Raw genomic sequence first — 23511 nt, forward strand, 5'->3', positions numbered from 1 at the left:
AGTATCATAACAAATTACAGCAATGATTTTTAAAAGCAATTGTAAGGATTTGTTGCAGATCCTTGAAAGATGCTTACCTTCTGGGATAGATAAATACTGTAGATGAAGTAGATGATGTAAAGTTTGCATTTTCAAGTGATACTATGGCAATGCGTAGAGATAACTAATTACACTTTAAAAAATATTGACTTAACTGTACCTGACATATACCACTTTTCCATACTTGCTGAAAATTCCCTTCACCCAGTCATGATCGGCATAAGGTGGAAGTCTTTCCTACAACATCAAGTCAGATTTTAAATTAGCTTTAATTAGGGAACTGGTCATAACAAGTTTGTTCAAAGAGGACCCACCTTGTCTGGGGTAGGGGGGTTATCGAAGTCATCACCTGTCTCATGAACACTACTGAAAAAATTTTATTGGCTTTAAAATAAATAAATAAATAAATAACTTTTATTTACCCTCGGCAGTGTTTATAGCACAAGTGCTAGTGGGGCCGAGCATTAAACTTCATAAAGAAATAATACAAATTGAAAATACCATGGTTAAAAATCCCAACTGGCAGGAGGTAGACCAGCTGGCTTTTTACAAGCGCGGCCGAGGAGTTGAACTTGGGGCTACCGAGAAACAACTCCAGCTAGCGGTCAGAGCGGGACTTAAACCCGGGACCATCGGATTTCAAGTCCGGCGCCCTAACCACTCGACCACGCTGCCTCCTTATAAATTTGAGTTGACACAGAAATGTTCAGCTAGCAAGAGTCAACATGGCTAGATAATCAAGAAAAGTGAGGTTTGAATCTCACTGTCATTTTTCTACTGCTGGATAGAGGGGTGGCTATGCAATAAAGACACCACTTTTTGAGGTTGAGGAAGGGGGGTGCGGGCAGAGAAAACCATTTTTTTTGTGGTTTCGTGGGTCCTGTTTGAGTATAGTAGTTTTGACCACTTCCCTTAAATGTTTTTAAATAGTTTCCCAACGTGTCTTGTCATTCAGCATAATTTTAAAAAAAATCATGACATTGGATCGTTTTTGTTTTCAAACTATGTTTCTTTTTGCAAAAAGAAAACATTATCAATCATACTTACAACATAAATTGTTTCTGCATCAACATTTCTTGGTTCAGGAACAGGAGTTTTACGCCTCACCATTGTGTCATCTTCGCTGACCTGAAAATGGAAAAGAAGTTGACTGATACCACAGTTCCTAAAGCTTAATTAAAACTTTGCAAAACAGTAGTGTAATATTTATTTGGGGGTAAAGGGAACACAGCTCCACAACAGCCATGAGAAGGGAACTGCACAAGATGCAATATTAAGAGCCCAATATTAAGAACCTCAGAGCATAACCGACCTATGTCACATTTCAGACCACTTTTTGTTGTTTAAACTCAGATTTACCGGAGTTTTTACATGTGGCCTTAAATTCTGTCAGTGAATGTTCCTGCGATGTTTTATCTGCTGCTTTCCACTGAAAAATCAATTTTTTAAAAAAGTTCTTTAGTGACCAAATGGTTGAGAAAGCAGCAAATGGATTAATGGATTTTAAAAAAGATCACAATATTTTTTAATTTATAATACATGTTTCGATGTGACTCACATCAAAATATGTCAGCTGATAAAACACCGATAGAACACAGCATACTAATGAGGAGTGTTTTATCAGCTGATAAAAAACCTGTATACCATGGGGAGGAGGTTTATCGATATAAAGTCACTGCACGTGATGTATTATCAACCATTTGATAGGTCAATGGGCAAATGAATTAATAATGAGTTTTTGAAGTGTAATGTAAAAGCACCTCAAGCATTGAAGACATCTTCATGGCTTTAACAACAAGGTTGATATCATCAGTTATCTGCTTCATTCTGTTGAAGCTGGCAATAGTTGAAATTGCAACATCTAAGGAAAAAATTAAAACATGCAAATTTATGATGGTAATTAATGTTGTACTACTCTTAAACTGCAACTTGGCAATGTTCTTGATGAACTTTTGTCAACTTTTGATGGGATCTGTTTCAAATGACTATTAAGGACAGTGCCTACTTTTGTTACTGTGCATACGCTAAATGCATTCTCCAGATACTCGGGTTTCCAACGGGTGGTGCCTACTAATACAGGGATATTTTTGTGCAGTTTAAAACTATGCGGAGAAAGCAGAACTTAGCAAGTGCTTTTGGTATCCAAAAAGAAAATTAGGGGTAACCATGCATTTTTCAGAGATAATAAAGTTTTAATTTCGAAAAAAATGCCACACATTGCTTTGTATTTTACTGCTTTTTAGAATAATTGTTGCTTAAGTCTAAAAAAAGGCCCAGCTCTCCCAATTTTCTTTCTGGATTCCAGTAGCCCATACTAAGAACTTCTTTTCCCGCATAGTCATAAACTGTGCAAAAATACTTGTGTATTAGGGGGAACTGTCCTTAATTTTGCACTACTCTTTAACTGCAATTTGTCAAAGTTCTTGATAAGCTTTAGCCAACCTTTGATGGGATCTGTTTGATGATAGCCTCCCATGCAATCATCCTTAGGGGCCTCATATTACCTCCTTCCCACAATACAAGTCCCCTAAAAATGCTGCCTGGGAGTCTAGTTTGATGACTATTAAGGGAAATGACTAAATTACCTTTATTAACCAAGGGTGACACTTAACAGTCCAATAATGACTGACAAACCTGTGGCCCTCAGATTCCAGATCAAATTGGAATTTGGAAATTTGCTTTTTGAGGAGAAAGGAAAACCAGATTGACTGGAGTAAAACCTCTTGAAGCAAGAACAATAACCAACAACAAACTCAAGCCATAATTACATGACGTAGGGTCTGGGAATCAAACCTGAGGCATATACGGAGGCAAGTGCTCCAACCAAAGTGCCATCTCTGCTTCCTGTTCTTGTAATCAACCCTTTAAGGTGGCCGAACACAGTTTTTAGACGCCTGAACCTTATTTGCTGTTATTTTCATGCTGTTGATACTTGGGAGCCATAAATTGGAGAGTGATAAGTTTGGTCACACATATTTTTATTTTTTGCATTTTGGCCCTGCTACATGACGTTGCCATGGTGACAGTGCTGGTTAAAAACGTAGCTAAAAACAATATTTTCATTTGTTTATAGAAAATTCAGTCGTTAGATTTTTTTCAAAAAATAGCATGCAGTGAACTCCCAAAAAATCCTTGACCTCTATAGGTGTTTAACAACATTTTAATAGACTGATTTTCTACAATTCTCCGTTTACCTTTTTCACGACAAATTTTGGATTCTTTTGAATTTCCTCTGTTAAACTTTAATTTTTTTACGACGGGGCGCTTTCATTTTTGCTGAATTATTTTCTTGCCAAGTTTAATGAAATTTTAACGACTGGTTCGTGAGAAATCAGCGTGTTTCCGATGTGACAATCACAAAATTTTCGGTCTCAATTTTTCGATGAATTGCGCATGCGCAACATTTAACTGGCTTTCTTGATTCCGGCTCAGTTCGATTCTTCGAGCGGGGTCACAACAGTAATACTTCTTTAGTGCAGTCTTCCTTTGAAATGGCTTACGATGCGATGAAGGACAACTGGATCAGTAGTGCCACGAGGAGTGCGACGAGTGGGCGAGTTGCCTGATGATGTCGCTGGATTGGCCAGGATTGCAAGGAGGCCTTGTTCGCCATGTTTGTCAAACACATGTTGAAGGTGTTTGTAGCCGATGCCAGAGTCAGCCAGTTTCTTCGCTAATCCATTTTTGATAATGCCAGTGTTACGGGAATTGCAGAGGGTTCCTTGGAAGGATTGTTGGAGAGAATAACTGTGGTCAAGATAGAGCATTTGTTCTACTGCTGATTCGAGCGTCATTGTCTGGCTGTTGTTTACAATATCGCACACGGAGGTGCCGAGAGGAGAGTTTAGAAGAATTTTGTGCAACGCTTTAACATCTTCAAGAGCATCATGGCCTTCGAAGTCCTCATTAAATAAAATTCTGTATACAGCAGCTTGGTTTGGTTTCACAAATGACCCTTCTTCGGTTTTTAGCGCTTCGCATTTCTCTCGGATGAGCTTGCGAACGAAGGCAAGGCTGTCAGCAAAATGGACGTTCAGTTCCTTCATTTCAGGGATTAGATGTGGCGAATAGCGCAGCACAGTTCTCAGAAACACGGGAGTGTCGAATGAACAGGAATTGTGGCCGATCAGGATGACTGTTGTATCATTTGTCTGGTCTTTAGACTCCGCTATAAAATTAACAAACGACTCAAGACATTCGGCTTGTGAAACGGTCTCCAAGTGGATTCCACCACGGTGAAGAATTTTCTTGCCGCCGATTGTTGTTAGTTGAAATTTATTTATCCTGGACGCATGAAAAGAAATGTCTTTCGTTGGCAGAACAAACCTTGAAAATGTTTGACCCAGTTCATTTTGTGCTGCTAATTGGATAATCTCGGCTTCTTTTCCTCCACAAGTTGTTTCAGTGTCAAATGAAATTATAGCCAAATTTGTGCTTAGATGATCTGCATAGGAAGTGAAGATTTTTTTGGTTGGTCGCTTAGTAAAAGTAGGGACCTCTTTCTCGAACTGTTTTAATCGTTCCTTTGTGACACCAGTGGCTTGTTCAACGAGCTGGGGGTCAAGTGTTAGTGACACCCCACTTTGGTAAGTAACTCCTTCTTTGTTTTGATCGGATTGATTTCTCGCTTTCTTTTTTATGAAATTCTCTCTTCGTCGTTTCTTGAATTCAACCGAGGACTTTTTTCAGCTTCCCTTTCTTTGTCCATTGCTGAAATGTTTGTCTCCATAATATTTCCTGGTTCTACATCTAGACAGCGTAGGGTATCTAGTAAATATTGTTTCCCCAAGTTTGTTTGTGCAACACCAGACGCAACCCTTTGGTCAGAACAAATCGCTCCCACCATAAAAGCGGATTTTGGGCGCTTTTGAACCAACAGTACTGTGCCAGCTCTCATTAACTTGCGAAGAAGCATTTGCGACCAGTTTGTTAACTACAAGGTCACTTGCATATATCTCGAACAAATCAGTTAACACTGTTCTTAAATTTTCACCCTGGAGATCTTTTCCATTTGGTAAATCTTTGTGATGATATTCCTCAGGATTCTTAGCATGGTCACACCAATTAAGTTTGTGCATCTGGCATTCCCGGTGGTCCCCAAATGCATGAGGAACAATGGCTTTCATTGTCACTTTCAACCTTTCTGCTTCTCCCTTGTTTTGACTAAGACAGTAGCTAAAACACTTGCGAAAGTAGTCAATGACCTTCTGGGAAAGAGGTGATTCTCCTGGTTGTTTTTTTCTTTCAGAACTGATCTTTTGTAAATGCCCTACAACTGTCCTTGTTGCATGGCTTGTGTCAGACCACTTATCCACTTTATAGTGTACTTCTTCACGAATTTTTGCAATTGTTGCACTGTCGTCATCACCGATAAATACTGAGTACTTAACTCCATGTTTGGGTGCGTGATTAAAAAGCTGCACAGCCACAGCTGCTTCCATGGCTTTTGAAGAGCCTGAATGGTTCATTCGACAATCATGCGAAACAGGTTGCTTGCCTTTTGAATTGGCTGCTGTGCAGACTCTACAAAACTTATTTGCGCACCCATAGTCTAGAATTTTCTTGGTTTTCATCCCTATAATGGCCCCATGTCCAGTTAATGAATTGTTTGCCCTGCCCCTTTTTAACCACTGCATGTCATATGATACAGACAATGGCATAAGGCCATCGGTATCAGGAATTTTGCCATTTTCCTCTGCAGCATTGATTTCATCCTGTAAAACCATTTCACAGGAGTTTGAAGCAACTTCTTCACTGGCCCTCCCAACTTCCCTCTCCCTCTTTTTGTAGGCACTTTTGTTCAGCGTTGGCACATTTAGCGTTGTCAGAAAATTGTTCATGTGGGTAAAACCGATACCATTGTCAATGGCACCAAGTGCAATTCTGGTGTTGACATCATATGCTTTTGGGCCTCGCTTCCCATATCGGTGTTGCTCACATGTAACCACTTTATTTTGTGTCCCACAATCTTCACATACAATCAATATAATGCTTGCACTTCCTTCTTTTATTTCCTTCACAGCATTCGAGAGAGAAAGAGGTCCTAAAAGTTAAAACATATAGCGTATTAATATTATGTTCAAGAGGCAAGAACATTAACTCCAGTGAGTCTTCCAAACAAGTGATATGTTGTTCTTGCAAACTTGAAATTCCTACATGTGTACCTTTGAGTTAATTTGTGATTTCATTTGTTTATTTTCTTTGCTAGTTTTGTGTTGTTTTCTGTTTATGAAATTATGGTACTTTAGTTTATTAGAAAGCATTTCTGTTTAGGAAATCTGGCAAATCTGCAAATGTTTGCAAATGCAATTTGGTGATTAGCATGTTTATGTTCATTTTTATAAATATGAAATGATTTCTCCACGGAATAGTAAACTATAATCAGTTTTTAGCGGTTCCTTTTCACAATAGGAACTTGAAAAAATTAACCAAGCTTTTGTAAATTTATAACACAACATAACACTGATTGCCAAAATGTCAGTACACCAAATTTGTAGCATTGTTTAATTTTTTTACCGAAACTGTTAGAAAAAAGATCATTTCTGTCTGTATTATAGGGAGAGGTTTGATTGTATAATAATAATTATTCATCTATCATTGTTAAGCAGTGGGAGGGGGAGGATGGCCAGACACCGGACCCAAATGCCATATGTTGTGCTCCCCCTAGATGCTTAACATTGTAGGTGATAACTAGTGCTGTTAAATAAAACACAACCATCATGAATGATGTGTTTGAATATTATTATGATAATTATATCTGATGGGAAAGTCTTGAACACCTAATTGGAATAATGTGATGTAAAAAATGGAAAAAGCCATAAATTAATTGGCTCAATCAATAATGGCTTGCATGACTGTACTTCCATGACAAAGTGACCTAGGAGGGTTGCTAAATTGGGAATAAATGCAAGAAAATCTAAGAAGAATACACACAGTTTGTTTGTATTCCTATTTGGCCCTTTTTTTTCTTTTTTGTATGTCAACATTATTGCTATTAGGTGTTTATTATTTTTGTACTGATTTGATGTGTGTGTACTTTTTAAGCTCAGTGGCATGATTTTTACAATGGTGGTTTTTCTTAGCAAGTGAAACCAGACCTACCAAAACTGGATGCTCTTACAAGCTGATGGTCGATGTTTTAATTAAAAAAAGGCATATTCAATATGTAAACAAGATATGTCAGGTTTTGGTTCTATATGTCAAAGGCAAGGCGAAGCCAATAGTTATTTTCACGTTTACAGGGAAACGAAGACAGTTTTTATGGGGTTTGACAATATTACAATTTTGATATATTAAAATTCTAACTTGGCTGTGAGGCATAGGGGAATAAAACAAAAGAAATCACCTTAAAGTTCAGAGTACAATAACACATTGGTTGGCTTTGTTTTATTCCTCTAAACCTCAGAACCAAGTTACAATTTTAATTTATTGAAGTAGGGAGACAGTATTGCGTTTTCTGGAAAAGTGGTCAGCAATCAAACTCAGTATAAGAAATCTCTCATCCTTGAAAATTACAATAAATTATTGGATAAATGTTTCCTAAAACCAATAACTCAGCCTTTTCATAATGCAATTCAAGGTATATTTTACCGGAGTTACACTGTTGACAGGATTTCAAACTCTGCTGCATAATTCCCAGGTCAACTATTCTGTATCCATCCAGCAAAATGGACTCGGCTTTGTTGGAAGTTGCATCTTCTCTTCCGGTGAAAGACTAGTGTAAACAAGGAAAAATGTGAAATCGGGCAATTGAGAAAATAAACGACATGTAAAGTCTGACAACGAAGCTGCAGCCGCATGTTTTCACTTACCAGATCTTCAATACGTCTTTGAGGAGGGTTTTCTCGTAGGATACGAGGCTCGATCAGGACTGCAGGTGGGGTCAGGTTTTCTGTATCTTCTTCAAATAGTTGGCGTTTACATATTTCACCTCGCGCTCTCTCCGTTTGTGCTTTTCTTTTCTCAGCTTTTCGTGCTCGAGAAAAAATGAAGCTTGCAGACGTCGTCGTTGCTTTCACGGGAGTATCGTCTTCATTTCCACAGAATGCAATAGGAATTGAAAAAGCAGTGGAAACCAAAACAGCAAATGGTAACCCAAACAAAAGTGCATAATTACGCACGCGAGTCTTTCGCGAAAAATTTTCTGTCTCGCGATCATGAGAACCATTTTCTGTCACAGAATTGTTACAAAAAACACCACATGCTCTGAAAAAGGGCTTCACTTGTGAAAAAACGCAAGCTTTTCTTGGTGACGGCGAAATTATACTGCATTTACTAAACCAACGCGAACAATGAGAAAAAATTTTTGTCGCCGTCGACGCCATATTTGTTTGTCTTTTTAAAACCCGCGCCACATTTTTAAACAAAACCGCTGACCGCGTGGAAAACTGTGTTCGGCCACCTTAAGGGCCTCGTCATATGAGCCCAGTTGACTCGGCTGGCTCGGTTTCCGAGATCTCGCCTCGTCACTCTTTTCTTTACATTTTTTTTGATGTGTTCATATGAGAAGGCGGGCTGGCCTGGTTACTGAGATCTCGGTTTTTAAGAGCTGGAAATTTTACTCATATGAACACTCCAGCCTGGATACCGGGACTGTCCGTGACACAACATTTTCAACTGCGCATGGCTTGTAAGGTGGCTAACAAGTCGGAATGCGGTTCCACGGGTATTTTGGGGGCCTTTTGGACATTTTTCATCTCGGTAACTGGCATTAAATTTCCCATATGAACGGAAGACAAATTTGTCCCGCCTACTGGTCCAGCCCAGTTACCCAGCCCATTTGAAGAGGCCCTAAGTCCCAATAGTATTCAGCATCAAATTTCTCCTTACAATATCACCACTTAATCAAATGTACAGGTCAGGAGAATTAAGGAAATGATCACCAATAGAATATCTTGATCTTTGTGCACAATTCCTCACATAGTGCCACAAAGGCCAATTTACATGGCGATGACTTTGGTAGATGCAACAGGTTGATGAGAAGCTTATGATACAAATAATATTGTTGTTTTGTGAAAATCAAACTTACAACTTGATGTACACAACACATAATATGTCACAGGATTATGAAATGTTTTTAAAACTTATGACAATCGTAGGTGTAGGCAATGTTAAATGACGAGTTGTACATACAACTTTTTGCATTATGTAAGCAGTGTGTGCTAAAGAAATCGCATGTAACAGTTGTAAGCAAAAGGTGTATTGGCTAAATTGACCTTAAGGACTATACATGTAGAATGAACAGTGATATGAACATGCATGTTGAGATTGGGGCATAACTAAAGGGTTAAAATACAAGAACTGTACAAAGCAGAGTTGTTAACAGCTTTTAGTTTTGAGCCCACACCAACCTCCACAGTCCTTGTATTTAATTGGAGTGTCAATGTGCAGTGTCAGAAATAATCCCTACCCACCCCATGAAAGGTCATTGGAAATTCATAGGGGGAGGGGGGTCTTAAAAGTCAAAATTTTAGAAGCAATGTATGAAGCTAAAATGGAATTTCCTGGGAGGATGGGGGGTGCAAAACAATAAACCTTCTGTGAGGGGAGTATGGATATTTTCTGGAACTGCACAATTGAAAATGGAAGCTATCAGAAAGATGTCACAAAAATTTTGAAACCTTATGCATGTGGCAGTCTTACAGCATGAAGCATGGTAGATTGAAAATATAGTGAAATATAGTGCACTTACATCCTTTTGGGTGCTTGCTGATTTCTTGTGTCATGAAACGATCTTTCTGAAGGTTTGCATCACCAAAGTAAAATTCAACCTGTTTTAAAACGATGTAACTCACTCAATTTCCTTCCAAATAAAGCCAGCACAGAATCAAGTCCTTTACTGTGCCTTTAAATAACATGCAGACTCTGAAGTCACACATTCAAATACAGTGTATGACAGGTGACAGCTGCCAATCATCTTAGCAGACATATATTTACACAAAGGTCATACAGTAATCATATGCTGTGATTGGTGGATTTTGATACACTTTGTTGGTTTCTGTTATTTATGATCTGTTGGTTGTCGATGTCATTGTCATTCTCCGAGGGTGACCGCTTAATACAGGTTCAACCGTATGTCATTTAATAAGACCAAGATGTCCATTGTAATGAAAGCAAAACAATAAAAATCTTAGTTTGGGACCATATGAAGTCTCCGCAATAATTTCTGTAATAGTGGGAGTTACTTCCATTCATTTAGCTCCTTAAATTTAGGAATTTAGCTCTTATCCTAAATATCGGGCTATTTGAAAGGTAAGAGTTGATTGAACAACAAGAACTCAAATATTTACCTGCTCCTGAAGTTGTGCTTTTATTTTCTTGGTTCTTTTTTTATGCTTCTTTTGCATTTCACGGTCTGTTGATAACCGCACCAAATCTTGAGAATTCATGGCCTCCTTTTATTTGAATTCCACTTAAATTAAGGATATAACATATTATTAAAAGCTGACTCCGGCATTGGACAATGCAGTTCCCAATTTTTGATTTGTTTAGCAGCCACGGTACATGAGCCATTATACCATACCCCACAAATATGGTAAGAGTACGCGTCCGGGGAAGATAATACCACTAAATCGGTAAGATTTGGCAATTTTGTGCATTTGTTTGAAATAAAACGATTATTCCACTTGTGCTTGTTGGATACAAGATGATCATAACAAACTCGGCACTGCGCGCCTCGTTAGCTATCTATCACCTGGTAGCCAACATGCGCTTGTGGAAGTAATTGCTAAATAACCTGCAAAAGAGAGAATTGTCAGTGCATAAGTAATAAATGTTACTTTTACTTTCAATAACATGTGAACTCCGAAGTACAAGGCTTAGCCAACTCTTAGACCTCTTAGAAAATAAAGACCCTTAATTCAATGGGGAACTTGTACTTTTGTTGCAAGCTACAAGGAAAACTTCCCAACAAGTGGCAGTGGCATCAGAAGTAGAGGCACTTTATGAGGCAAAGTCTTAAAATTGAACCTTAATGGTTCAGATGTTCTTAAAAATTATTACAGAAGTTTAATAAGCTTAAGCTTAAATTTGTATGCAGAAGCATGGAACATAGCATTCAGCGACAACTACCCCAGAAACCAAGGTTAGAAATACGATTTAAATCCTGAAAGATTAAAAAACATAAACCACTTTTGCAAAATATATTACAGAAAACACGTCAAGAATACGTACGTTTCCGACGGTAAAGTCTATAACAACTTACTGAATTCAGCTCTGTCTACTTGGTGTTGCCTCTAAAAACAAAGTAGTTTTAGCTATTTTCCTGCAAAACCTTTCACCAACTTTAGGTTCTACCTACCATCTATAGTTTGATATAAGAATTCTGCGTTAGGTTTACGCTGCAAATAAGAATAGAATTTTAGATATGAAGCTGTCAAAGACCTTCGAAAGACGAGTCCGCCATTTGCAGGCCAGGTGGCTGTGTTGATCGTCCCAGTACTCCAGGCTCCACTGGCTCCCTGCCAGGGTGATTTTTTCACGGTATTTCGCGGAGTCATAACAAACAGATCAGAAGGACCGTGGAATCCTGGAAAAAAAAAAAAAAAGAAACAAACAAAAACAGAAATAAATAAAAAGTAAGCTGAATCCAAGCTGAATAAAACCTTTGTTTAGTAATATTTATTGCACTCCATAACATCTAAAATCCTGACCTGCCCTTTCACTTTCCTTACCAGAAAAAAGGCGAATTTGTTGTTTGATTGCTAAATACATTTGAAAAATAAAGAAGCAGATCAGGAAGAAAAAGATAAAAAAAAGATCACTAACGTGAAACTCGTCGCCAGCGACTTTCGCGCGTGCTCGCGTGTTACGCGCGCGCAATCTGCTAGGTATGCGCGCTTGGGGTCACGTGATATGTGACAAAAACCTGCATAGTTATAGACGTGTAACTCCTTAGTACGTGCAGGATTACTTACTTCAGTTTGCTGCGGTAACTTGCAGATCTCGCAGGTTCTAACGCCATGGCCGGGGCTAGATATGACCACTACGATTACCTGTACAAGATTGTTTTGATTGGGGATTCGGGAGTTGGAAAATCGTCCCTCCTTTCTCGCTTCACGAGGAATGAATTCGACCTGGAATCGAAGTCAACCATAGGAGTGGAATTTGCGACAAGAAGCATCACCGTTGATGGCAAGGTCATCAAAGCTCAGGTTTGTTTCTTTTCAATTTCTTACCCTTTATTGCAAAGAACGGCTTAATAAACTTTTAATATTGTCAAGGGTTCTATTTTAGCGGGAAAAATGTCCGTGAATTTATTACGTGCGAAAATAAAAATGTTGCAAATTTCCCTTTGCGCGCCGATGTGCATACCTCAAATAGATTTCTCGATGGCTTCTTAACTTTCTCACAATCTGGTTTCCAATAAAACTAAAAACTTATTTTTTATGGTTTTATTCATTAACAATGCAAAGGCTTCACTTTTTGCAAGTACAATCCCTAAATTAATTATTGATATGGATTTCCATGTCAAATACATAATAACTTACAAATTTAATTTTCAATGAATTGAAATGACGCCTTTGTTTTAAGGGTTTTGTTGTTTTTTTTTTTATGGAAACAAACGCCCTCGCTCCCATAAAAGCATTACAGTGTGACAAAAATAAAAAAGTAAACTCGACTTTTGCAAACTTACATTTTTATTTGTGAATGGTTTGAGCTGAGGTGTCTGATCATTAACGTACGGTCGGTTGGTATGTCGTCTGGGTGACTTGAGTCCTAAGAATTTAGGACTATGAAACTGACTGACTGGCTTTTCGCCAAGCTGAGAGGAATATGCGTCATCAGACTCAAATGAATTGCATATCAACAAGTAGTATTAATAAATTAGAGATCATCACACAGTTATGTATGGAACTTAATCCACTGCAAAAAGAAAGCCAGAAAAACGAAAAAAAAATCCAGGCTTGAATGGGATTTGAATTACCGCGATGAAACTACTCGAACTGTTCGGTAATCAAACTCAATCAAACTCAATTGAACCTAACCGAACCATTTAGTTCGGCGTTCGAGCACAATCAAACCGTTCGATTTCTGAACCCAATCGAACTGTGCAAACCATCAGTTGAAAAAGACAAGAATTTTGAAAAGTCATTTTTAGCGTGCAAGAACAACAAAGAATAAGGTGAAAGGAACGACAGATTGGTGTAGCTTTACTGAAACATCATTTTATGGTCCACTACTGTTATCATTTTTAATCATTTTTTAATCTAATGTATGCCAACTTTGGCCACCGAACCTAATCAAACTCAACCCAACTTCGATTGGGTTCAATTGCTCCAATTTTTTTGTGAGAGTTTGATTGGGTTCGATCGTTGAACTCAATTGAACCCAATTGTTTGATTAAGTTCAATTAAGTTCGATAACTAAAATGTTCAATTTGGTTCGAGTAGTTTCACCGGGAATTACCCAAGACCTCTGCGATGCCGGTGCAGTGCTCTACTAACCGAGCTATCAAGCCAATTGGGAGCTGGTCATTTTGTGAATTCATAATATTATACCCATAGAGCTGAAGAGATGAAAGTTCAAACACATTGGGTTTCATGTAATATATCAAACACTTGGAAAAGTGTTTCATCTTATTTCCAAACCCTGAGAGGGGGTTTGAAAAAGCACGGGGCAGCCAAGTTTTATATACCAACGTTGACGTGTTTGGAAATCAGATAAAACACTCTTTCGAGTGATTGATCTAGCTTCTGAAACCATTAATAATTCTTGGAGAAATTCAAAGCAAAAGTTCACCAAAATTTAATGATAATCAAGATCACATTCTCAAACCTCCTTCATGGAAGTTATTTCCTTTGTTTTATATTCATGAATTATTAATGAGTTTGAGAAATACATAATTTATTTTCACTTTCATATGGTATATTTATATACACGCCTATTACCTTAGAAAATTTTGAAGGAGCCGACAAGGCCAAATGCTGAGATATTAGGAGCTGACCTGTGAAATATTAGGTGCTTCAGCAAAATATTTAGGCACCCAGAGCAATAATTATTGCTTGGGTGCCTCAAGCTACTGTACTCCTGTTAGGTGACATCATCGATATAAGGGACTTTGGTTATAAATCACACTGATGATACTCAGTGTACTTGACTCTGATTTTGACTTCCACTCAGATTGTCAAAACCTCAGTCAATGTCTCTAACAACAGTTCTTCTCAGGAGAGCGCTCACACAGATTATCATAGTTTACCAATATATGACATTTTTCTATTAGAGATTTACACAGGATGCTGTAGTCAATTCCAAGATCAATCATATGCAAGTGTGTTTAATTTGTTACTTGTATATAAGTTTTTGATGGGAGTAAAATGATTCATCACGGTGCAGTTGAATCGCAATACAAACATTTCAATTTGATTTTTGATCTGTTTGTGCCATTTTCTATTTAAATGGCAGACACTTATAATAAAACTTACCTGATTGGCCAAAAGAGTTTTCCAGCATCCAATCAACATTTTTGTTGCAAGAGATCCCTAAGAACGTGTTTGCAAATTAAAAATCACTGAACTAGTGAAACTCAAGGACCCACTGTCATCTTTTCGGTCGCCTGTTTTAAGGCATTTTGGTTTCAGAGATGCAGACAGAAACATTGCTACTTGCAAAATTTGCTTTACCACTGTGAGTTCTAAATCGGGAAACACCACGAATTTGGCAATGCACTTCAAACGAAAGCACAACATTTTGCTTTCTGCACCAATGAATTATTCAGCCGAAGAAACAGAAACAAAGCTTGGGTTGGCGTGTATATTGAATCCAAAATAACCTAATTGTGACCATTATTTGTGATACATGTCATTTTGAGATGAAGCCAAATCATTTCATCCCTAGTTTTTTTTTTTTTTTAGCAAAATGCTGATGAATAAATAACAAGAAGTTAGGTTATTACCTTTCTTTAAAAAACAAGTGACTGACACAGACGAGGTGTGAACCATTTAAGCCCTAACAGTGATCAGCATCAAATTTCTCCTTGTAGTATCAATGCTTTTTCAACCCCTGAGGTCATGAGAATTGAGGATTTGATCACCGAAGGCGAATTTTCTTGATATTTTAATAACTTCTCTCCAGCACTTTTATAAGAAAAGTATGGGAACAAGAAAGGAGAATTTGCTCTTTTATTCTTTCCTTTTGTGCATTGCTCTCATGGTCATCTGACTCCTCAAAGTCACATGATCACTGATCATCGCCGACCGAACTGGTTGTCATGGGGTAATGCAAGATAGCCAAAATATTCCACTCAATTTCTACTTTGATGTCATGTTATAATAAAAGGGTAGAATACTGAAAGGTGGTGGAGAGTTTCTTTGGAAGTCTTCATGTTTATGAATGTTTATTTTATCATAAGGTGTGGGATACCGCTGGCCAGGAGCGTTACCGAGCAATCACAAGTGCATATTACAGAGGAGCCGTAGGTGCCATTCTGGTCTATGATTTATCCAAACAGAAAACCTTTGAGAATGTCGCAAGATGGCTACTGGAAGTACGTGAACATGCAGAATCCTCCATTGTCACAATGCTTGTTGGAAATAAATGCGATTTGAGACATCTACGAGCCGTGCCTTTAGACGAAGCCAAGAAATACGCAAGCGAATCAGAATTGTCGTTCATCGAAGCTTCAGCTTTGGATGCTACAAATGTAGAAGAAGCATTTACACAGACAATTAAAAAGGTGCATGAAGTTCAGCTGACAAAAATTCGAAAGGAACTTGATATGCCAGGACAAAGCAATGGCTCCACAGAGGGGAAAGGCAATGTTGTTGAAGTAAACGAGGCATCAAAGCAGGAGAGCAATTGTCCTTGCAGTGTGCTGTGATGAGTTAATGTCTATTAAGAGTCTATAAACTTTATCCATAAAGTCTTTATCAAATTTCTATAAAACATGAATTTTGTAAATTGTGGAACAAATTGCAATATTCGTAGTACCCATCAATGTGATGTAATGCAGTGTAAAGAGTAATGGCTCTCATGATAAAATTGTTGGTTTTAATTTCTGCAAGTTGGGTGGCTTGAGAAGTTTACCCAACCAACTTGCAGTTAATTATAGCGCGGTGATATTACTGTCTTAGAAGAGTGGGGTGGTCACCTTTTTTGAGAAAAAATATTGAGGGCAATGAACCCATCTTGTTTAATGGATGTTAATTTAGTGATTGATTTAACAGGTGAACACAGCAAAACAGATTGCTTATCAACTTACCTTTTTAGGGAGTGAACTTCTATCTTATTTGGAAAGTAAATGAATGGCGTAGTGCAGAGAGCAGAAGAGATATTTTTGGTCCAGAAATAAAATATAATATCCCAACCCAGTGTTTGCAATTAAAGTACATTTATGGTCATTTAAATGTCACTTGAAAACAAAATTGTGAAGTACAAAATAATGTTATTACTATTTGTTACTGTAACTAGTGTAAACCCCCAAAAAAAATACACTGTATGGATCAACCTTCATCACATAAGATCCACCCTAAATGCAAAACTGGGCAAGCTTGAAGTATTAAATGTTTGTTGATTTTTTTGGCCAAGAACACCACTTGTAGCCCTTGTGCCTTTAAGACAATAATGGAATATTAAAGTTTCAAAGTACTTGGTATTATAACTGATTGGCCAGATAAAGCCATGCGAATTATATTGCTACTTGCATTTTGGCAACTACCATATTTGCTGTGAATTATGTTAGCGGTACTGCAGTACTTAGCCTGCGAACAGCAGACGTATTTCCAGTCGTAGGTACGACCGGAAATACGTCTGCTATTTGCAGGCTATACAGTACTTAGCAGAAGTTATTATTGGTAGTTCTCTAGACTTGTAAAGTACTAAAAAGGTTCTCACATGGTGTATTAGTTAGCAGAGTAATGTACTAAAAGAAGTGGAATCAAAGTAATTTCTTAATTGAGCCTAATAGAGTGATTAAACAACTTAGAATTTAGATTTTGTGACATCATCACTTTAGGATTCTATTGGAAGTCATTGACCAATGCTCCCAGAGGTACTACGTATAATTATGTATGGATGTGCGTGGTTTTTTTTTTAAAGGAAAATGGCATTTATTATCAGTAAATTATAAATAAAATAATTAATTCTTAAGATGTGGTCTTCTTGTAAAGGAGGATTATGAGGTGGAGGGTAAAGTAATTAACTAATTGACCAAATGAAAAACTGATCATCTATGTCCTTCTCTTTGCCAGTATAATCTGATTCTCCTTTTCCCTTTTCATCTCTTTTCTATTGTTAAGTTTTCCGTTTTCCAGCATGTTTGTAATTTACTGTAATTTTTTTTCCATTATGTTCTCGTGCTCGTCTTGTCCCGCCTCGACTAGCTTTGTGGCTATTTGCGGGACAAGCCCTTTAATCTGAATCTGTAAATAAATTGTTGTTGTTGTTGTTCAAGTGGGCTGTTACCCTTAACACCTACATAATACATGTAACAATGTTGGATGTCATGTAGATAACGTGCAACCATTTATTCAAATTAAGCAATACTTAGCATGCTGTATATTGTACTGCTTTTTATGTCGCATGAAGTGAATCTAACTTTTTTTAAATTGTGGCTACTGAAATTATTGTTATTGTCCTGTCACTGCTCTCCTGTAGTGCCGTTTATTACCCTTTATAAGGTGGTTCTATGAAATTTGGAGTCTGCGTGATCATTCAACTGTTAAGGACGGTGCCTACTTTTGTTACTGTGCATACGTTCTGCGCATCTCAAGATACTCAGGTTCCCTATGGGTGGTGCCTACTAATACAGGGATATTTTTGCGAGGTTTAAAACTATGCGGAGAAAGCAGAACTTAGCAAGCGCTCTTGGTATCCAAAAAGAAAAGTGAGGGTGAGCATACATTTTTCAGAGATAAAAAAAGGTTCAGTTTGGAAAAAAATGCTGTTTTTTAGAATAATTGTTGCTTAATTATCTCTAAAAAATGCGTGGTTACCCCCAATTCTTTTTGGATTTCAATAGCTCTTGCTAAGATCTGCTTTTCCCACCATAAACCACACAAAAATACTTCATTAGGAGGCACTGTCCTTAAATATCTATTCAGGAAAAGTTGGGAACAGAGTTTAAAAGATTTTCACTACATTCAATGAAGTGCTGATTGAAACTTCTGGTATTTAGATGAAATATTTTGACAATAATTGTTACTGTTTTGGTGTATTACTGGTATGTGGAGATGAACAAAGAAAAAGATTCAAGAAAAGTTACCTTACAATGCTTCTTTGTGGTATACACTGTCTTGATGTAGTTACTCCCAATAATTATTAAAAAACACTGATAAAGAGAATGAAAAATAGAGTGACAGAATGTGGTTGGTACAGAAAAGAAGATTTTTTGCAAGAAACAACAAAGTTAACTAAGAATACTTTAACAACGCAATTTATTTTATTAAATTTTATACCTATTAACTTGAATGGTACACTGTGTATATCACATGCATTAATCTTTTGTAAGATTACCCAGAATTTATGCAGATTTATTTAAAAATTCACAAGACCACGATTGGATGCGCACTGCAAAACAAACTGAAACAGAACTTTGAGTTCTTTGAAACGGGTTACAACAACATTTGACTTTTAACACAAGTTCAACAAAACCAGAGATTTAACATTTCCTGTTACAACTTGTAATGACATTTTTATATTATTTGTACAAAAGCTATTACTAATACCTTAGATAACCTTTAAGAGTTAATTTATTTTAATTCAGTAGCATAAAACATTGCCAGGCTTTTGGCAAACTTGAAACATGAAGAATGTATAGGAGCACTCTTGTGTTTGACGGTCTGTATGCATTGAAATGCTGAATCTAGAAAACAGAACTAGAATTGGGTCAGTGATGAACATTTTGTGTTAATTAGACCAGTCATAAGTTACATCACACTGCTTGCTCTCAGTTTCTGTTTGCAAGCGGTAAATCATGGAAATGCTGAGTTTAATTTGCAGACTGATTAAAGAGCTTGTTGGGGCATAAAAATTAGTGCACTTTTGGCCTTAAAATGAGAATTTTTTTTATAATTAATTGTTCTAAATCAGCTCTAGCCCATTTCAGCTTGCAGACTGGATATATTTGTGTAAAAAGATAGCCTTGTATGTCAACCCGAATTTTGGAAAGGGTGCATGGCTGATAAAAACTTAATGCTCTTTGTGAAATGATACAGAATCATGGGTTTTATGGAAATGAGAAGGTTCAGAACGGTGAAAAAGAGAGAAGAAAGAAGGGAGAGGGGAAAAAAGACTATGCAACCTTTTGTCTTTATATTAGCAACTTTATGTAAAAAAGCCATTGAACCACACTCTCAAAGATTGAAGCATGACTTAAGCAGGATCATTTTCAAACATCTGAGTACATACAATTTTTGACTTACAGGATTAAATTTGAAGAATTAGTGACGTTACGTTTGCCTTTAAAACTGAAACTACTCATTAACAAGTAAGGCATTATTAAAAATTTGTATTGCTTAGTAAAAACAAAAGAAATCAATGAAGCATTTTGTGTGAATTGCTCTTCTAAAGACTATTTAAAGGAAAAGTAAAAAAATAACTCACTCTAAGAACAATAAACAAGGAACCATGCTTCACAAATTCATAATAATAATAATAATAATAATAATAATAATAATAATAATAATAATAATAATAATAATAGTTCCTGACCAGAATACAGAGGAAAATCACTATGCGAGGAAGGAGGTTTATTGGAAATGTGATCTTAATTATCATGAAATTTGGTGAACTTTTGCTTTGAATTTCTCGAAGAATAATATTATTAATGATTTGAGAAGCTATGATATCAAACACTCAAAAGAGTGTTTAGTCCAATTTCCAAACACTTCAAAGTTGGTAAAAAAATGCACAGCTGTACCTTGTTTTTGTCAACACACTTCTCGGCATTTGGAAATCGGATGAAACACTCTTCCTTGTGTTTGGCATATTACTTCTCAACACATTCTAGTCTGCATGCATGCATGTAAGCAAGGGAAAAATAGAGCTGATTTTGAGCAATTTTGGGTTTCAAGGCCACAAATGCAATACAGTTCATCTAATTACAGAAATCCCTTCAAAAGTTAATATTATCTAAATACAGAAGTCATATTCACTATCACTGTCACTATCCGGTGGTTGTTTCTTTTGTTGGCTTGGTAAAGAACTGTCTGTGTGTCCTTGACTATTGCCACTGCCCACCGTGGTAAGGCCACTGTCCTGCAGCGATAGTTTGATGGCTTTCTTGAGATCATCGTCATCAGAAGAGACATCTGATAACAAACAATTTATGTTTTGGGAAAATGTTTATGTCCAGTATTGTGTATAGTTCTTGAAAACATTTTATCTAGCATACCCCATCCCCTCCCCCCAAAATTTCCATTCACTTCTCTGGGTGGGAGGTGGAGGTCCTTGAAGGGCACAAAATTTAAAGAAAAGTATGAAGCTAAATTGGAATTTCCAGAGGGGGAAGTAGGGGGGGGGGGGGGGGGTCTTAGAGAAAATCCCTTCTGTGGAGGAAGGAGGTATGGATGTTTTCTGGAACACATTACATTCTTGCATGAGTTCTATTTTGTGGAGTGATTAGCATTCCAAGATTTGTAGGAGTTAATGTTTAGATACAGACAAGGTTTAATTACTTTTCTGTCCCTTATTTTTTTATGACCAAATCAGTTTTCATTTCACAATGTACATGACTGTAACAGTATATAAAAAATACAGGTATTTACATTTAAAGTATATTACTGAACTCAATGGCATAGAGGTTTTTGGTGATATTTAAGTAACGTTTCAAAAACGAGCAGGAGTGTTTTTTCGGTTTTAGACCAGATAAAACATGTGCTGCAAGTTTTTTGAACAGCTTCAGAAACATTCCTGGAAAAGTGTGTGTGAACAGAGTTCATAACAATAAATAAATTATTATGCTTTGTGAACATTGGAAATTAGCATACGAGAAAAACACCGCATACTAATGAGGAGTGTTTTATCAGCTATACTAATAAGGAGGAGGTTTATCGATATAAAGTCACTCCACATGATGTATTATCAACCATTTGATAGGTCAATGGGCTTATGAATTACAGTCAACTCTCTCGTAAGCGACCACCCTTGGTGTACGACAAAGTGGTCGTTTACGAGAGGTGGTCGCTTACGGGAAAGATCAACAAAATAGGCCTACTGCTGGACTGATAAATTAATTACCTAAAAATATTACACTAGCAGCTAAAGTTAGGCAAATAGAAACTAATTTATTTGATTTTTTTACATCTATTCATTCTTCTGATGAAACTTTGTGTAACATTTTGGAACAGATCACTGTAACAATTCCCATTTACCTACAGATCTAATCATAGTAATCTTCTCTGTCTGTAAACTTTCAGTTGTCTGGGGAAGCGTCATTAAAAATTGAACTTTTGTTACTTCTGAGAAATTATTTACTCAGATCATACGCGAATATGTTGGGTGGTTGCTTACCGGAAACAGAAAACAAAAGAATATGTCAAATTCCTGGCATAAAAAGTGGTCGCGGTCCCTTAGAAATTTGAGTGGTGGTCGCTTACGAGAGAGCTCTTTAAACAGTATTTAACTGAGTGAGAAACAAAACGGTTGTTTACGAAGTGGTCGCTTACGGGAGGTGGTCGCTTACGAGAAGTGGTCGCTTTGGGAGAGTTGACTGTATTAATAAGTTTTGAATGGATAATTTATAACATATATTTTGTAGATTGTGAAAAAAAAGTTAGAGCAAATAAATAATTATGATGATAACATAAAAACCCTCAAACTTTTTATGCCCCCTCCGCCAGATCCATTCTCCAAAAATTCTGAAGTGTGTGATCCCTCATTGCTTTTTAATAATTGTTAAAAACTAAAATTGAAGGTTGTACACAAAAATCAACATTTTGATCATAACCAAACATTCTGTCACTACCTGGCACAGCAGAATCCTGAAGTGACAGCTCTATGGCTCTCTGAAGGGATGCACTATCAGCAGAAAAGATTGACAAGTCTTGCTGTCCCTGCACACCTTGTGCCTGATCTCGGCTTGAACCTGCCGAGCTACTGGATGAGGATGATTGACGGCTTTGCTGATTAACTGGTGTGGTGCGTTGTAGTAAGGACAGTTGGATGGCCCTCATGAAATCAACATCAAGTTCTTCGTCAACTTCAACTGGCTGGCTCCGTTGTTGGTGCCCTGGTTTGTAAAATATAGGACACAGAAAATAATTTGAGAACTGACATTAGAGTTGCCTACATTAATAGCGATAACCGGCAACTAGGGAAAAATATGTCACATGAAAAAAATGTTGATCCCTTAAGGAGGTGGGTATGGCTGATGAAATGAATTAGTGATGAAAGGTATTAAACAGTAGTGATGAAAGGTGTGATGAAAGATGGTTAATGTATATGCTCTCAGCCTTTCAATAACACTGGACATTGACGCCCCTGACTTGGGTGAATGGGTTATATCACCAATAAGTAAATGAAGGGCTTATTGCCGGGAAAATGGACAAAAGTGACAATTTGGCCTTGGAATCTAAATTTCTTCAAATTTGGTATACAGACTGGCTATGTGCCAGGAACATAGTTTCAAATTTTAATGCTCAAATTCAGCCAGTTAGCTTAATATACAGCTTTATCCTAGAAATTGACCAACTGAATTGACCAACATTCATTTGTTCCAGAAAATGTCCATATCCCAATACGCTCCCCCTCGCTCCGCCTAGACTTGAAATTCTAGAGGGGTTATAATAATAATAATAATAATAATAATAATAATAATAATAATAATAATAATAATAATAATTTATTTCTATAGCGCTTATTCCTAAAACGTCCACAAGTGCGTCACATCAAAATTGCCTTAGTGGGTCTTAAAAGAAATCCCTTCCTTTGAGGAAGTATGGATATCTTCTGGTACTACAAAAAATAACAAGGATGAAGCGAGCATGTTACTTTTCTTTCTTTCCTCTCTCCTGTCTTCACCATTCCCCTTTTTGCACAGGTAGCAGGAAGTCAGATTGAACTTTTTGTGGATAGCTTCACAGTTGAGCACCTCCATGACAGCAGCTGCTTGGCCCTCTTCTTCACCACTTTGAGGAAGGTGTTCAGGATTTAATCCCAACCTTGCTAAGCGCGAAAGACGTTCTTTAATAATTGATTGTTCGATTGTGCTGCGAACTTCGTCATAGTTGTCCTCATCCTCATCAGACTGAAGAGGAAAAAACCCAACATCAAAATGAAAACTCTCCTCACTGGTCTCCATATATATTAAAAGGCATCAGTCGGGAAAAGTTGTTTTTAAACAAATAAATTCAAGGCAATTTATTTTGGGTGATTATTTCCCACATACTCATGACCTGTATGTTTGATCAAGTATGCAATGTTAGGAGACATTAGATACCATGTACAGTACCATAAAGGTTGACACAGTTGCTGGTAAGCCCAACCAGGCCATTAAACCTTAGCTCCCACGAGTCTCCTGTAGCTCAGTGGTAGAGC

General features: G+C 37.2%; 3 protein-coding genes and 1 long non-coding RNA gene across 8 annotated transcripts in view; 2 read left to right on the forward strand and 2 right to left on the reverse strand.

Moving 5' to 3' along the window:
• LOC146481963 (la-related protein 7-like) overlaps window positions 1-11452 on the reverse strand; it is a 23416-nt gene extending 11964 nt beyond the window's left edge. Inside the window, exons 1-7 of one of the 3 annotated variants that reach the window (XM_085108099.1) lie at window positions 11422-11447; window positions 11212-11273; window positions 10329-10450; window positions 9731-9809; window positions 1800-1900; window positions 1087-1167; window positions 200-276 (exon numbers count right to left, since the gene is read on the reverse strand). In XM_085108099.1, the coding sequence (XP_084964225.1) occupies window positions 200-276; window positions 1087-1167; window positions 1800-1900; window positions 9731-9809; window positions 10329-10427 (437 nt within the window). In that variant the 5' untranslated portion in view covers window positions 10428-10450; window positions 11212-11273; window positions 11422-11447. Of the gene's footprint in view, window positions 1-199; window positions 277-1086; window positions 1168-1799; window positions 1901-9730; window positions 9810-10328; window positions 10946-11211; window positions 11274-11338 lie in introns of those variants that run through there. The other 2 variants (XM_085108098.1, XM_085108097.1) reach the window with 2 other exon arrangements.
• LOC146481964 (uncharacterized) lies at window positions 2044-19253 on the forward strand. The gene is made up of 2 exons (XR_014864398.1): window positions 2044-2263; window positions 17929-19253. It is a non-coding gene; the product is annotated as an uncharacterized LOC146481964 (long non-coding RNA).
• On the forward strand, window positions 11891-19253 carry LOC146481965 (ras-related protein rab-11.1-like). Of its 2 annotated transcripts, XR_014864385.1 has the most exons (3): window positions 11903-12191; window positions 15389-16719; window positions 16799-19253. XR_014864385.1 is itself a non-coding variant. In XM_085108124.1 (2 exons), the coding sequence occupies exons 1-2, from the start codon at window positions 12000-12002 to the stop codon at window positions 15854-15856; spliced, it is 660 nt and encodes a 219-aa protein (XP_084964250.1). In that variant the 5' UTR covers window positions 11891-11999; the 3' UTR covers window positions 15857-19253. The 2 variants fall into 2 exon arrangements, 1 of the variants encoding a protein (XP_084964250.1); XM_085108124.1 differs by having other exon boundaries at window positions 11891-12191; window positions 15389-19253.
• Window positions 18394-23511, reverse strand: part of LOC146481966 (ankyrin repeat and IBR domain-containing protein 1-like) — a 27244-nt gene continuing 22126 nt past the window's right edge. For both annotated transcript variants that reach the window (XM_085108078.1, XM_085108079.1), the window contains 3 exons: window positions 22966-23221; window positions 21941-22204; window positions 18394-20285 (listed from right to left, as the gene is read on the reverse strand). In XM_085108078.1, the coding sequence (XP_084964204.1) occupies window positions 20107-20285; window positions 21941-22204; window positions 22966-23221 (699 nt within the window). In that variant the 3' untranslated portion in view covers window positions 18394-20106. The remainder of the gene's footprint in view (window positions 20286-21940; window positions 22205-22965; window positions 23222-23511) is intronic.

This window comes from Pavona decussata, unplaced genomic scaffold, assembly GCF_977016875.1.
Source record: "Pavona decussata unplaced genomic scaffold, jaPavDecu1.1 SCAFFOLD_48, whole genome shotgun sequence".
NCBI classification, from domain to species: domain Eukaryota; kingdom Metazoa; phylum Cnidaria; class Anthozoa; order Scleractinia; family Agariciidae; genus Pavona; species Pavona decussata.

What these genes read in the sequence shown, in the direction of transcription:
- LOC146481965 (XM_085108124.1), top strand. Translation starts at nt 12,000, where the DNA reads ATGGCCGGGGCTAGATATGACCACTACGATTACCTGTACAAGATTGTT. An exon ending in GCAAGGTCATCAAAGCTCAG is followed by an intron (nt 12,192 to 15,388) that starts GTTTGTTTCTTT and finishes TTTTATCATAAG; the next exon opens with GTGTGGGATACCGCTGGCCA.